Below are 13,735 nucleotides of genomic sequence, written 5' to 3'. Positions count from 1 at the left end.
CCGCCTAGGCCTCCCAAAGTGCTGGGATTACAGGTGTCAGCCACCACACCTAGCACATGCTATTAGTAAAAAGTCAGAAAACAGTCAGGTGAGATGGTTCACGCCTGTAACCTCGCACTTTGCGAGGCTGAGGTGGGCAGATCACTTGAGGTCAGGAGTTCGAGACCAGCCTGGGCAACATAATGAGACCCCCATCTCTATAAAAATAAAAAATTGAAAGAAAACAAAAGATGTTGGCGAGGATTCAGAGAAAAAAGGAATGTAAATTAGTACAACCATTACAGAAAACAGTAGGGAGATTTCTCAAAAAACTAAAAATAGAACTGCAATCCAACCAGCAATCTCACTACTAGGTATCTACCCAAAGGGAAAGAAATCAATATATCAAAAAGTACCTGTACTCATATGTTTATCACAGCACTATTCATAGTAGCAAAGATATGGAATCAACCTAAGTGTCCATCAACGGATGATTGGATAAAGAAAATATGGTACATGTACACCATGGAACATGACCTAGCCACATGAATGAAATCATGTCTTTTGCAGCACTGTGGATAGAACTGGAGGCCATTCTCCTCAGTGAAATAATTCAGAAACAAAGTCAAATACTGAATGTTCTCACGCATGGGAGTTAAACAATAGGTACACATGGGGAGCAACAGATATTGGAGACTCCAAAAGATGGGAGGATGGGAGGAGGGTGAGGGGTGAAAATTTCCTATTGAGTACAGTGTTCACTATTTGAATCATGGCTACACACAAAGCCCAGACCTCAGCACTCCACAATATATGCATATAGCACTCCACAATATTTGCCCCTGGTCCAGTTGTGAAGTCTCATACGGAGTATCAATCAGTTAATGTTCTCCCTTGGCTTTGAATGTATTTCTTTCACTTCAAGAGTAAGTTGTCAGGCGCGGTGGCTCACACCTGTAATCTCAGCACTTTAGGAGGCCAAGGCGGGCAGATCACTTGAGGTCAGGAGATCAAGACCAGCCTGGCCAACATGATGAAAACCTGTCTCTACTAAAAATACAAAAATTAGCCAGGCATGGTGGCAGGCACCTGTAATCTCAGCTACTCAAAGGGTGAGGCAGGAGAATCTCCTGAACCTGGCCGATGGAGGTTGCAGTGAGTCGAGATCACACCACTGCACTCCAGCCTGTGTGACAGAGCTAAAAAAAAAAATTTTATAAAAATAAAAATAAATAATTTTTTAAAAAGAAGAGCACACGGGATGGCAGAACTTGTTGCAGCCACCTTGGAATATAGAATCTGCCACAGAGGGCAAGTAGAAAGTATGTCAGAGTTTAAGATTTCAGAAATCTAGCCATCCAAAAGGATCACAAGAGCCATTCCTGTAGTGGCTTTGGGGAGTGGAAGCAAAGGTCATTAGAGCTGAGAAAGACGTGGGATGATGAGTCAGGCGAATTGCATGCTCATCCACGTGGACGCTGACATCCTCAGGAAAGCAGAAGGACTTCAGATAACAGAGGGCAAAACACGATTTCATTCATTTTTTTTTTTTTTAGAGAGACAGGGTCTTTCTCTGTCACCCAGGCTGGAGTGCAGTGGCGTGATCATAGCTCACTGTAGCCTTGAACTCCTGGGCTCAAGCAATCCTTCCGCCTCGGCCTCCTGAATAGGTAGGGCTACAGTGTGTGCCACCGCGCCTGGCTAATGTTGTATTTTTATTTTTTGTAGAGATGAGGTCTTGCTATGTTGCCCAGGCTGGTTGATAACTCCTGGCCTCAAGCGATTCTCCCACATTGGCCTCCCAAAGCATTGGGATTACAAGCGTGAGCCACTGTGCTCTGCCTCAAAACACTCTTTTAAAAGCTTTTGTTTTTTTTTTCTGGAGTGGTGAAATAATTAATCTCTGCGGTGAGGACTTCTTTTTTATTTGGGAAAAGATATTTGCTGTGGGCCTATTGTTTCTGCAAAAATACTAGTAGCTAACATTTTTTGAGTGTCCATTCATTCATTCATTCAAAAAATATATATGAGGGCCAGACGTGGTGTCTCACACCTGTAATCCCAAGGCCAAGGCGGGTGGATCACCTGAGGTCAGGAGTTCAAGACCAGCCTGACCAATATGGTGAAACCCCATCTCTACTAAATACAGAAAAAAAAAATAACCAGGCGTGGTGGCGCACCAGGCTACTTGGGAGGTTGAGGCAGGAGAATCAGTTGAACATGGGAGGTGGAGGTTTCAGTCAGTAGAGATTGCATCACTGCCCTCCAGCCTGGGCAACAAGAGCAAAACTCTGTCTCAAATTAAAAAATAAAAATAAAAATAAATGAGGGCTTATGAGGCATCAAAGGTCATTTATAGAATGTTCTTAGCAATTTAATTCATGATAGCTAAAAATGGGGCAGATGTCCATCCGTAGTAGAATGGGCAAGTAAAATTGTGGATATCTAATATAATGGACTATTACACAGTAATGAAAAATAACAATCACTATTTGCAATAGCATGGGTAAACCTCCCAGACCTATTGAAGAAAGAAGCCAGATGATCAAGAGATCTCATCAACTGAGTAAAGGAATCTGCAAGAAGGGAAGCTGCAGGAGTCCACTTAGATTTATTAAAATCATTAGGGATGTAGAGTGAGGTTTTTGTTTTTTGTTTTTGTTTCTTAATCAGTGTGTCACTCTGTCATCCAGGCTGGAGTGCAGTGGGGCAATGTTGGCTCATTGCAGCCTCAATCCACACCCCTGCCCCAAGTCCTCTGGCCTCAATCAGTCCTCCCACTTCGGCCTCCCAAGTAGCTGGAACAACAGGCATGCACCACACCTTGCTAATTTTGTATATATTTTTGCAGAGATCAGGGCTCCCTACGTTGCTCAGGCTGGTCTTGAACTGCTGGCCTCAAGCAATCCTCCTGCCTCAGCCTCTCAAAGTGTTGTGAGCCACCCCACCTGGGCAGAGTGAGGATGTTTTTGAGGACTGTGGTAGATAGCTTCCTCATATTCATGTCCTGTGTAATCCTCTCCCTTTGAGCATGGGCTGGACCTAGGGACTATTTTCGTTTCCTTTCTTTCTTTTTTTTCTTCTTTTTTTGAGATGAAGTTTCTCCTTGTAAGCCAGGCTGGAGTGCAATGGTGTGAGCTTGGCTCACTGCAACCTCCACCTCCCAGGTTCAAGTGATTCTCATGCCTCAGCTTCCCAAGTAGCTGGGTTTACAGGCATATGCCACCACATCCGGCTAATTTTTGTATTTTTAGTAGAGACGGGGTTTCACCATGTTGGTCAGCTGGTCTCGAACTCCTGACCTCAGGTGCTCTACCCACCTCAGCCTCCCAAAATTCTGGGATTACAGGTGTGAGCCACCGTGACTGGCTGGACCTAGGGCCTATTTTCTAAGTAGCAATAGACTACGTAAAAGTAATGGGATGTCACTTCTGGGATTAGGTTTCAAAAAAGGACTGTGATCTCACTCTCATTTTCTTTTTCTGTCTCTTCCTCTTTCTCCTCCCTCTCCCTGGGGTAAGCCTGCCGCTTCTTACCAAGAGGTGCAAGTGGACAGGAACTGATGTCTCCAGCCAACAGCCAGAGAGGACCTGAGGCCTGCCAGCAGCCATGGAAGTGAGTTTGAAAGAGGACTCTGAAGCCTTGAGAGAGCTGCAGCCCTGGCTGACAGCTTGATTGTATCCTCCTGAGAGCCTGAGCCAGAGGACACAGCTAACCTCACCCAGATTCCTAGCCCACGGAAACTGTGAGGGAAAAAAAAAGTTTATTGTTTATTAAGCTGCTGAATTCGGGGCGATTTTTACCCAACAATAGATAATGAATACAAGGATATTGCTTATTACTCAAAATCACTATATAAAGCCCCTGAAAAATTGAAAGCTGCAACCAGGGAAACACTGAAAATCTCCAAGAACACTGTGTTTCTTCTTAAAGACAGTGAGAAAAGCACATACATCTGTTTTCCTTTTAGTTTTGGCTACCAGGAAGCTCAGAGCCAAATTTATGATGCAATTTTAATAACTATGTAAGCCCCTATGGCCTGCTTATCTGTGTTCTTCTTCCTGGCCTTTCATTTTATTCTGACTTTTCTTTTTTTTGTCCTGATTGTATTAGCTCATCTTTATTTTTCTATATTATATGAGTTATGGTAAGCCACTTCAAATTCAGCTTACGGAGAAGCAAGGCATTCGTAAATCTTTTTTTTTTTTTTTTTTTTTTTTGAGACTCTTACTCTATTGCCCAGGCTGGAGTGCAGTGGCATGATCTTGGCTCACTGCAACCTCCACCTCCCGGGTTCCAGCAATTCTCATGCCTCAGTCTCCCAAGTAGCTGGGATTACAGGCGCCCACCACGACACCAGGCTAATTTTTTTTGTTTCGTTTTTTGTATTTTTAGTAGAGACGGGGTTTCACCATGTAGGCCAGGCTGGTCTCGAACTCCTGACCTCAAGTGATCCACCAGCCTCGGCCTCCCAAAGTGTTGGGATTACGGGCGTGAGCCACCGTACCCGGCCTATAAATCATGTTTTAAAAATAGTTTTTAAATTTAAAACACAGTTTTGCACATAAAAAAAAAGTTTTGCATAGGTCGAACAGAGAGTCCCCGGGGGTGGTGGTGGGAAGATCAGGTCATAGGAGTGTGGCTCTGGAGCTCCAAGCATTGGCCAGGGTTGATTTGGATTGGGTCAGAAATATACAAGGAAAAAGGGAAAAAGGATGGCAATTGATTGCCATCCCCAGAGGGAGGGGCCGAGGGTTCGCCCAGTAACCCACAGTGGCATCCTTGCAATGTGCTAGTTACACCGCTCCTCTAAGTCCCTCCCGCACTGGCCCGCTCGGCCCCGCCCCTCTCTGGCCCCGCCCCTCTCTGGCCCCGCCCTTCCCCGCCCCTCTGTGGCCCGGGCTCCACCCCTCGCGCGCGTCGGGCCGCACCGCCTCAGTCTCCGCCCGCCGATCCGGCCTCCCCGGCGGTTGCGCACGCCACCCCCTCCCTCCGCGCCCGCGCGCGCCTTCCCCGCCCCGTCCGCCTCACTCCTTTCGGGGCGGTTGGGCCGCGCGCCTGTGGGGGCGGGGCCCGGAGCAGGCTACCGAACCAATGGGGCGCGGCGGCGGCGGCGGTGGTGGCGGCGGCGGCGGAGGCGGTGGTGGCAGTGGCGGCGGCTGGGTCGGGCCCCGACGGGCGGCGGCGGCTGAGGTGGAGGCGGAGGGAGGCGGCGGCGGCGGCGGCGGCGGCGGCGGGAAGATGGCGGCGCCCGTCCTGCTGAGAGTGTCGGTGCCGCGGTGGGAGCGGGTGGCCCGGTATGCAGTGTGCGCTGCTGGAATACTGCTCTCCATCTACGCCTACCACGTGGAGCGGGAGAAGGAGCGGGACCCCGAGCACCGGGCCCTCTGCGACCTGGGGCCCTGGGTGAAGTGCTCCGCCGCCCTTGCCTCCAGGTAGCCGGCTTGGGGGAGTGGGCCGGGAGCGGCCGAGCGGGGCGAGGGCGGAGTCTGGGGGTGGGGAGCGCGCGGCGGGAGCTCAGGCCTGGGGGCGGCGGGGACCGGGCCGTTGGGGGACTGACGGGGTCCGGTCGGGGCCGGGCGGGGGGCGGCGGGGCTCTCCTGCCCGGGGGGCGGCCTGAGCCCAGGCCGCGGGGCGGAGGTGGCGGGGCCGCGAGGCAGCCGGGGAGGGATGAGGTGGCAGAGTGCAGCCGGGAGGCCGGGGCGGACGCGGAGCGGTCGGGCGGGCTGGGGCCGGGCTGTGCAGAAGCGCGAGGGGGCTGCGGAGGGTGGGTCCAGGCTGGCTTGACAGGTTTCCTGGTTCTCAGGAGGCGGGCCGGGGGTGTGGGACCTTGTCCGCCGCAGCCGTGAGACCAGCGGCAACCTCTTGTCCCCCTGATCGCTGCAGCCGAGGCTTTGGGGCCGGCGCGGAGACAGGGGGGTTGCGTTTCCCACTGTCTTCCTGGTGCTAGGACAGGTGTTTCCGTGGTCAGGCCTCTTTGTACTCCAGCGCTAGTGAGAATTTGCAGACTTACTGGGACGGTGACATTTGCTGGCAAACACGAATTTGACCCTACTCTGGAAGAAGATACCGGCACTTAACATATCTGATTTCTTGGATTCCCTCTCGTATGTTTCAGTGTGCCAGGAGAAGGAAATGGTGTGAGTTTGGGTCTAGTTTAAGCTTCATTGGAGTACAGAACAAGTATGTTATGTATATGGTGGTGTTTTAGGCATTGGGATGACTTTTAAACGTTGTTGCCTATTAGTATAATAGGATACCCACAACAGATTAAAAACACACCCTTTGCTAAACTGGAGCGATTGGTTTGTGTTACTGATCATTTTAGTTTTTTCTTTAATGTTGTAATTGGTTTGTCTGTTATGTTTTATTTTAATGTATTACATTTTCCTAGGCAAGTTACTTTGAAAAAGGGGGGAATTTACATTTTAAAAGTGGCTGCTTTTTTTTTTTAATGGGGCGATTAAAAACATAACAGAAGTCGAAGGAATGATTTCAAAATGGATGCGTTACCATTTTAATAGAGACTATGTCTGATATTTAGATGTTTGTTAACAGTAGTCACATTTGAGCGATTTCTTCCCCTCCTGTTGATTGGTAAATTGGTATATATCAGAAATGTATAGCTCACTAGTTTATTTCAACTCATATATTGTTGATTACATGAACAAGGTAGCATTGGAGTTTCTCTTGTTATTGGTTACAAACTTCAGGGAGCTGATCTTTCCACTTAGCCTTTTTCATGGACCAGGTACTCTGTCTCATTTGCTCTTAAACCAAAATCCTGTCGCTTTTTAGAGGGTAAATAATTGTCATAGGGCCAAATGAAACATTTTAAAAATGCATTTAAAATGTAGGTATCAGTTTACAGGAGAAAATACATAGATGTGACAAAAAGCTCACATTTGTTGTTGGTTATTCAGAACAAAGTTAATAGGCTGATTAGACTCTCAGATACACTTTGAGAACATTGAGTGTCTTTTATGCAAACACTGTTATGTTATTTCAACTTTCAGAAAGGACTTTTAAACTTACAAGTACCTTCCACCCAAAGTTAGTTGAATGAATAAATATTTAAGGAAAACATTATGCAGCAGCACATTTCGAGTATTTTAACAAACAAGAAGAACTAAAAATGACTTTTGATCCTAGTTTAATATGGAATTTAAGCAGAATTATTACCAATTTTAGATTTTTTTTTTGAAACAAGTCTATAATAAATGGACCTTTTAATATTGGGGCATGGAAAGAGTGCTTACTATATGCTTAAGTTCTTTTTTTTTTTTTTTTTTTTTGAGACGGAGTCCTGTTCTTGTCACCCAGGCTGGAGTGCAGTGGCATGATCTCGGCTCACTGCAATCCCCGTCTCCCGGGTTCAAGTGATTCTCCTGCCTCAGCCTCCCGAGTAGCTGGGATTGCAGACATCCGCCATCATGCCCAGCTAATTTTTGTATTTTTAGTAGAGATGGGGTTTCACCATGTTGGTCAGGCTGGTCTCGAACTCCTGACCTCAGGTAATCCGCCCACCTCTGCCTCCCAAAGTGCTGGGAATCAAGCATGAGCCACCGCGCCTGGCCTGCTTAAGTGCTTAAAATTGACTTTTCTTGGCCGGGCACAGTGGCTCACGCCTGTAATGCCAGCACTTTGGGAGGCCGAGGCAGGTGGATCATGAAGTCAGGAGTTCAAGACCAGCCTGGCCAACATGGTGAAACCCTGTCTCTACCAAAAATACAAAAATTAGCTGGGTGTGGTGGCATGTGCCTATAGTCCCAGCTACTCGGGAGGCTGAGGCAGGAGAATTGCTTGAACCTGGGAGGCAGAGGTTGCAGTGAGCCAAGACCACACCATTGCACCCCAGCCTGGGCAACAGAATGAGACTCCATCTCAAATAAATAAATAAATAAAATATAAATAAATAAATAATTTTTAAAAATTGGCTTTTCTTTAAAAAAGTGTATTTAGCATACACTGTAAATATTCTCATATCCTGCAAGAGCTGCATGTTTGTGCATAAAACATCAAGTAGTATATTAAAAGTATGTATAAGTACATGTAAGACTAAAGGTAACTGGATCTCTTTATAGTTTTAAATGTGAATTTAATATGTTGTGACTGAAAGTGATGTTTCATTGTGTAGCTGTGGACATAAAATAGTTTAACTTAGTTGCTTGCCAAAGGAGGGTAGGTAAAAATAAGATTTGCTAATAAGAAGAGTAAATAACTTATTTGCCATGTATACAGTGAAATTAAGAAATTTGTTCAATTTGATCAGCCTGTTTATAAACTACTTGCAAAAATCAAGTAGCTTATAAACTACTCATTTAATAAAGGAATTTACAAATCAACTTGTTTTGCAGGTAGTTTATAAGCAGGCCGATCAAAATCACATATGTATATATACATATATAATCACATATATGTACATATATAGACTCATTTTCTTTTGGAAGTGCGTAGACAAAACATCATTGAAAGTTTTTATTTTGTCAAGCTGAAAGAGACTTTTCTTTTTTTTTTTTTGAGACGGAGTCTTGCTCTGTCGCCCAGGCTGGAGTGCAGTGGCGTGATCTCGACTCACTGCAACCTCCACCTCCCGGGTTCACTCCATTCTCCTGCCTCATCCTCCCGAGTAGCTGGGACTACAGGCGCCCGCCACAATGCCCGGCTAATTTTTTGCATTTTTGGTAGAGATGGGGTTTCACCATGTTAGCCAGGATGGTCTCGATCTCCTCACCTCGTGATCTGCCCTCCTCGGCCTCCCAAAGTGCTGGGATTACAGATGTGAGCCACCGCGTCTAGCCTGAAAGAGACTTTAAATGAAAGCTGATTATTGGACACCTCAAGTTAGTTTCTTTTGAGTAGTGATTGCCGTGTAGCAGTAGTACTCAAATATGTGACTCTTTTAGGAAAAGAAAGTTTGAGCCCAGAGGAAAGTTAACAGATAAAGATTCTGAAGAAAGTCATCTTCCAGGATCCAGAGTCAGCATGTGGTTTTGGATTGCTCAAACTCACTTTATTCTCATTTCACAATCCCTAAATGTCTTAATCCAAACACAATAAGGTAGAGATTAATGAGAGAATCTTGAGAGGCAGGTGCTATCTGTGTGTAAAGTCCTCTATTATTTTGGGGAGGCATAATGATGGAAAGTTCCAGATTTTATATTTCTAAAGAAATATTTCACTGAAATTAGTAGGCTACAATAGAAATGCTGATTTTTCAATTCCACCAGGTACAGCCAATAAAAACAATAACACAACACTATCCCTGTCACCATCATTTCATTTAACAAAAAGATATTTCCATTCAAACAATTTGCAAGAACAGAATCTCTCAGAATAAAAGATTTTTAAATGGAATCATTTAGCTATATGGAAAAGCTTACTTTCAGACCAGCCTGGCCAACATGCTGAAACTCTGTCTCTACTAAAAATACAAAACGAGCTGGGTGTGGTAGCATGCACCTGTAATCCCAGCTACTCGGGAGGCTGAGGCAGGAGAATCACTTGAACGTGGGATGCGGAGGTTGCAGTAAGCCGAGATCGCGCCATTGCACTCCAGCCTGTGTGACAGAACGAGACTCTGTCTCAAAAAAAAAACACAAAAGTTTACTTTCGTGTCCTTACTTTTTCCTGTTTTCCCATAAATCGGTGAAAACTCTGCTGCAAACCTGCACCAGCCTGCCAGCTAACATTAAGTTAGCAGTCCCTGCCCCCTTGGTTTGGTACACTGAGCTCAAATCTAAGGGATCTGGGTGGGCTTCCACCTCTCCCAGTTCTTAGACTTGTGGCCTTATCTTCATGGTGCCTCAGTTTCTTATGTTAAATAGGGATTTTAACACTTACTTAGGGCCTGATGCAATGGCTCACACCTGTAATCCCAGCACTTTGGGACGCTGACACCTGGCAGATCTCTTGAGCTCAGGAGTTTCAGACCAGCCTGGGCAACAGGGCAAAACCGTGTCTTTACAAAAAATACAAACGTTAACCGGGCATGGTGGCGCATGCCTGTATTTCCAGCTTCTTGGGAGGTGAGGTGTGAGGATCACTTGAGCCTGACAGGCTGAGGTCTGCAGTGAACCATGATGGTGCCACTGCACTCCACCCTGGGTGGTAGAGAGAAACCCTGTCTCAAAAAAAGAAAAACAAAAAAACCTACTTTGCCAGATTAGTGTTATGATGAAAAGTGATACATGTATGTTTCTGAAATAAAGCCTGTCCTCAGTTATAGTTGTTACCATTGATTGGAGATGTTCTTTTTTTTTCAGTTTGATAATAAATGCCTTTAAGTTTCTTGTACATACTTGTTTATACGTTTAAACATTAATTGTTTTAATGTAGTTTTTTGCTGACTTCATGGCATAGTATAAAGACGTGTTCATTTAAAACAATTTTGAAGTTGTGCAAGAGAAACTAATATGCAGAATTTTTTTTTTTTTTTTTGAGATGGAATCTCGCTCTGTCACCCAGACTGGAGTGCAGTGGCATGATCTCAGCTCACTGCAACCTCCACCTCCCGGGTTCAAGCGATTCTCCTACCTCAGCCTCCCAAGTAGCTGGGATTACAGACCCACCACCATGCCCGGCTAATTTTTGTATTTTTAGTAGAGACAGGGTCTTGCCATGTTGGCCAGGCTGGTCTTGAACTCCTGACCTCAGGTGATCTGCCTGTCTCAGCCTCCCAAAGTGCTGAGATTATAGGCATCAGCCACTGCGTCCGGCTGTAATATGCAGAATAGTCTATGTAGGTATTTTCTATATATTAGACCCCCTCTAAGAAGGGTTTCTATGTAAGAATAGTACAAATGATCTGGAAAGGTTAATAGGCTTGACAAATCTATGTTTCTTAAAACTGTAAAAATAGTCCGGTTGTCCTATGGTATATGTTCTATACATATACAGGATTTCAGTAAAAACAGGGGTCCTGGAACCAATGTATAGAACATATACCATAGGGGATTGGTTCCAGGACCCCTGTTTTTACTGAAATCCTGGCATACTCAAGTCCCCACTGTGGGCCCTGCAGAACCTGAATGTGAAAATTTGGGCCTCCATATATACAGGTTTCGGTCTGCATTTGGTTGAAAAAGATCCGCATATAAGTGAGCCCACGGAGCTTAAACCTGTGTTGTTCAAGGGTCCACTGCATTTGAAAATCAAGTCCATAAAAAAGTTGCCTTATTTTACAAAATGTTGGATTACTACTTCTCCCATATCTTAAAAAAAAAGTACCATCTATTTACTACCCCATTGAGATAATAAAACTTTTAGAATTAGAATAGAACCTACGGCTGGGCATAGTGGTTCATGCCTGTAATCCCAGCACTTTGGGAGGCTGAGGTGGGTGGATCACCTGAGTTCAGGAGTTCGAGACCAGCCTGGCCAATATAGTGAAACCCCCTGTCTACTAAAAACACAAAAAATTAGCCGAGCATGGTGGTGGGCACCTGTAATTCCAGCTACTCGGGAGGCTGAGGCAGGAGAATCACTTGAACCCGGGAGGTAGAGGTAGCAGTAAGCCGAGATCGTGCCACTGTCCTCCTGCCTGGGCAACAAGAGGGAAACTCTGTCTTAAAAAAAAAAAAAATAGAACCTAGGAGTATTTACTGCTCCTTGCTTTGTCTGAGACTCAGAGGTTAAGATAGCACAGGTAGTAGCAAATTTTGAGACTTGACACCTGGCTTCCAGAGTAGTTATTTAAAGTCCCCTTTGCACCCCCATTTTAAAAATTAAATTCTTGGCTGGACGCAGCGGCTCATGCCTGTAATCTCAGCACTTTGGGAGGCCGAGGTGGGCGGATCATGAGGTCGGGAGATCAAGACCATCCTGGCTAACATGGTGAAACACCGTCTCTACTAAAAATACAAAAAAAATTAGCCAGACATGGTGGCACACGCCTGTAGTCTCAGCTACTTAAGAGGCTGAGGCAGGAGAATCAGTTGAACCCGGGAGGTGGAGGTTGCAGTGAGCCAAGATCGTGCCACTGCACTCCAGCCTGGGTTGACAGAGTAAGACTCTGTCTCAAAAAAAAAAAAAAAAAAAAAATTAAATTCTTGTCTAGGTAATGCATTCGCTGCTTCGGATTTGAAAGATAACCAAGCATGTACAGTGAAAAGTCTCCTTCATATCCCTTCCACCAAACAGACAGTTCTCGCTCTCAGGAGACCGCTGTGAAACTTTTCAGAGCCGTTTGACACATAGACAAACATCCATGTGACCATATGATTCCTCCCTTTTTTTAACATGGGAGTATCACGTATGCGTCCTGATTGATAGCCTGCTTTTTGCTTGGCATTTGTTCCATTGCTCCCATACTTTAAATGCTTGTGTTCGTATTTAGTGAAATGTTAATAACTGCTAGTACGTAAAAGAGAATTTGTTCTAGTAGTTTTGACTAACCAAGGTAAATTTCAGAAATAAAATTCTTAACATTATCATTGTTTCTTGGTATGGAAATTTCAGAAGCAGGTTGAACTGAAAAGAGTCCAAGAGGAATAGAGAAATATCACAAGGAAGTGAATCTGGACTGTAGTAGAGATAAATGTTAATACTTACAGATAATGCTACTATGTGCTAGGCAGTGTTCTAAATGTTTTGCATATATTATTGAAGTCTCTCAACAGTCCCATGAGGCAGGTAGCTTTTATCACCATAAAATGGTGAGAAAACTGAGCCACGCAGACTAACACTTGATCCAGGTAGTACAGTGGCAGGGGCCTGATTCTAACCCAGGCAGTCTGGCTCAAGAGTCCAAGCTCTTTACCACTACTCTGTCTTCCTTTCTTCCCTTCTTTTTTTCTTCCTTTCCCTCCCTCCCTCCTTCCTTTCCTTTCCTTTCTTTTCTCTCTCCTTTCTTTTCCTTCCTTCCTTCCTTCTCTTTCTTTTTCCTTCCTTCTTTTATTTTTCCTTCCATCCTCCTTCCTTCCTTGCTTCCTTCCTTCCTTTTCTTTTTCTTTCCTTTCCTTTTTTTTTCTTTCCTTTCTTTTCTTTCTTCTTTCATTTTTTGAGACATTGTCTCACTCTGTCTCCCCAGGCTGAGTGCAGTAGTGCAATCATGGCTCACTGCAGCCTCAACCTCCCTGGGTCAAGTGATCCTCCCACCTCAGCTTCCTGAGTAGCTGGGTCTACAGGTGCACACCCCACCACCCTAGCTAATTTTTTCTATTTTTCATAGTGACGAGGTCTCACTTTGTTGCCTGAGTTGGTCTCAAACTCCTGGCCTCAAGCAGTCTTCCTACTTGGCCTCCCAAAGTGCTGAGATTACAGGTGTGAGCCACCATGCCCAGCCTTTTACCATTACTTTAAATTCCATTTAGATCTAACATTGATAGAGTGATAACCATATCAACCAGATTTTTAAAATATGCAAACAATGGTGCCAGTTTCTGTATCTGTGTGACAAAAATATATAGAGTTTGTATTACAGCTTTTACCTGTTTAGAGCACTCTTTGGAAAGGCAGGGAAATTACTGTGAAGGTATTGGTATTCCAGAAGTAAGTTCCTCGAGTGTTTGCCTTCTAAGGTGTGAGGACGTGGTTTGTCACACCCAGTTAGCTAACAGATAGACAGTATAGTGAGCTGTCCGGAAGACTTAGCAGGTTAGCCTAGGGAGGAAGGAGAAAGGGGTTCTGGGCACATGGAGGGAGGGGGAGGGAAAAGAGTTTGTTTGAATCTGTCCTAGGTTGGGGTAGCTTTTTCTGAGAGAGGCCTTGTCATGTGGACCTGCTGCATATAAAGACAGGAGAATTGGACCTGAGG

At 45.2% G+C, this 13,735-nt stretch overlaps 1 protein-coding gene across 2 annotated transcripts in view; it reads left to right on the top strand.

Annotated features, from left to right (window-relative positions):
* The first annotated feature begins 4,916 nt into the window (after positions 1–4,916).
* VKORC1L1 (vitamin K epoxide reductase complex subunit 1 like 1) overlaps positions 4,917–13,735 on the top strand; it is an 86,775-nt gene continuing 77,956 nt past the window's right edge. For both annotated transcript variants that reach the window (XM_054495909.2, XM_054495908.2), the window contains exon 1: positions 4,917–5,414. In XM_054495909.2, the coding sequence (XP_054351884.1) occupies positions 5,074–5,414 (341 nt within the window). In that variant the 5' untranslated portion in view covers positions 4,917–5,073. The remainder of the gene's footprint in view (positions 5,415–13,735) is intronic.

This window comes from Pongo pygmaeus, chromosome 6 (assembly GCF_028885625.2).
Source record: "Pongo pygmaeus isolate AG05252 chromosome 6, NHGRI_mPonPyg2-v2.0_pri, whole genome shotgun sequence".
NCBI classification, from domain to species: Eukaryota; Metazoa; Chordata; class Mammalia; order Primates; family Hominidae; genus Pongo; species Pongo pygmaeus.
Note: the sequence above shows the minus strand (reverse complement) of the source record. Positions and strands in the feature narration are given on the sequence as shown.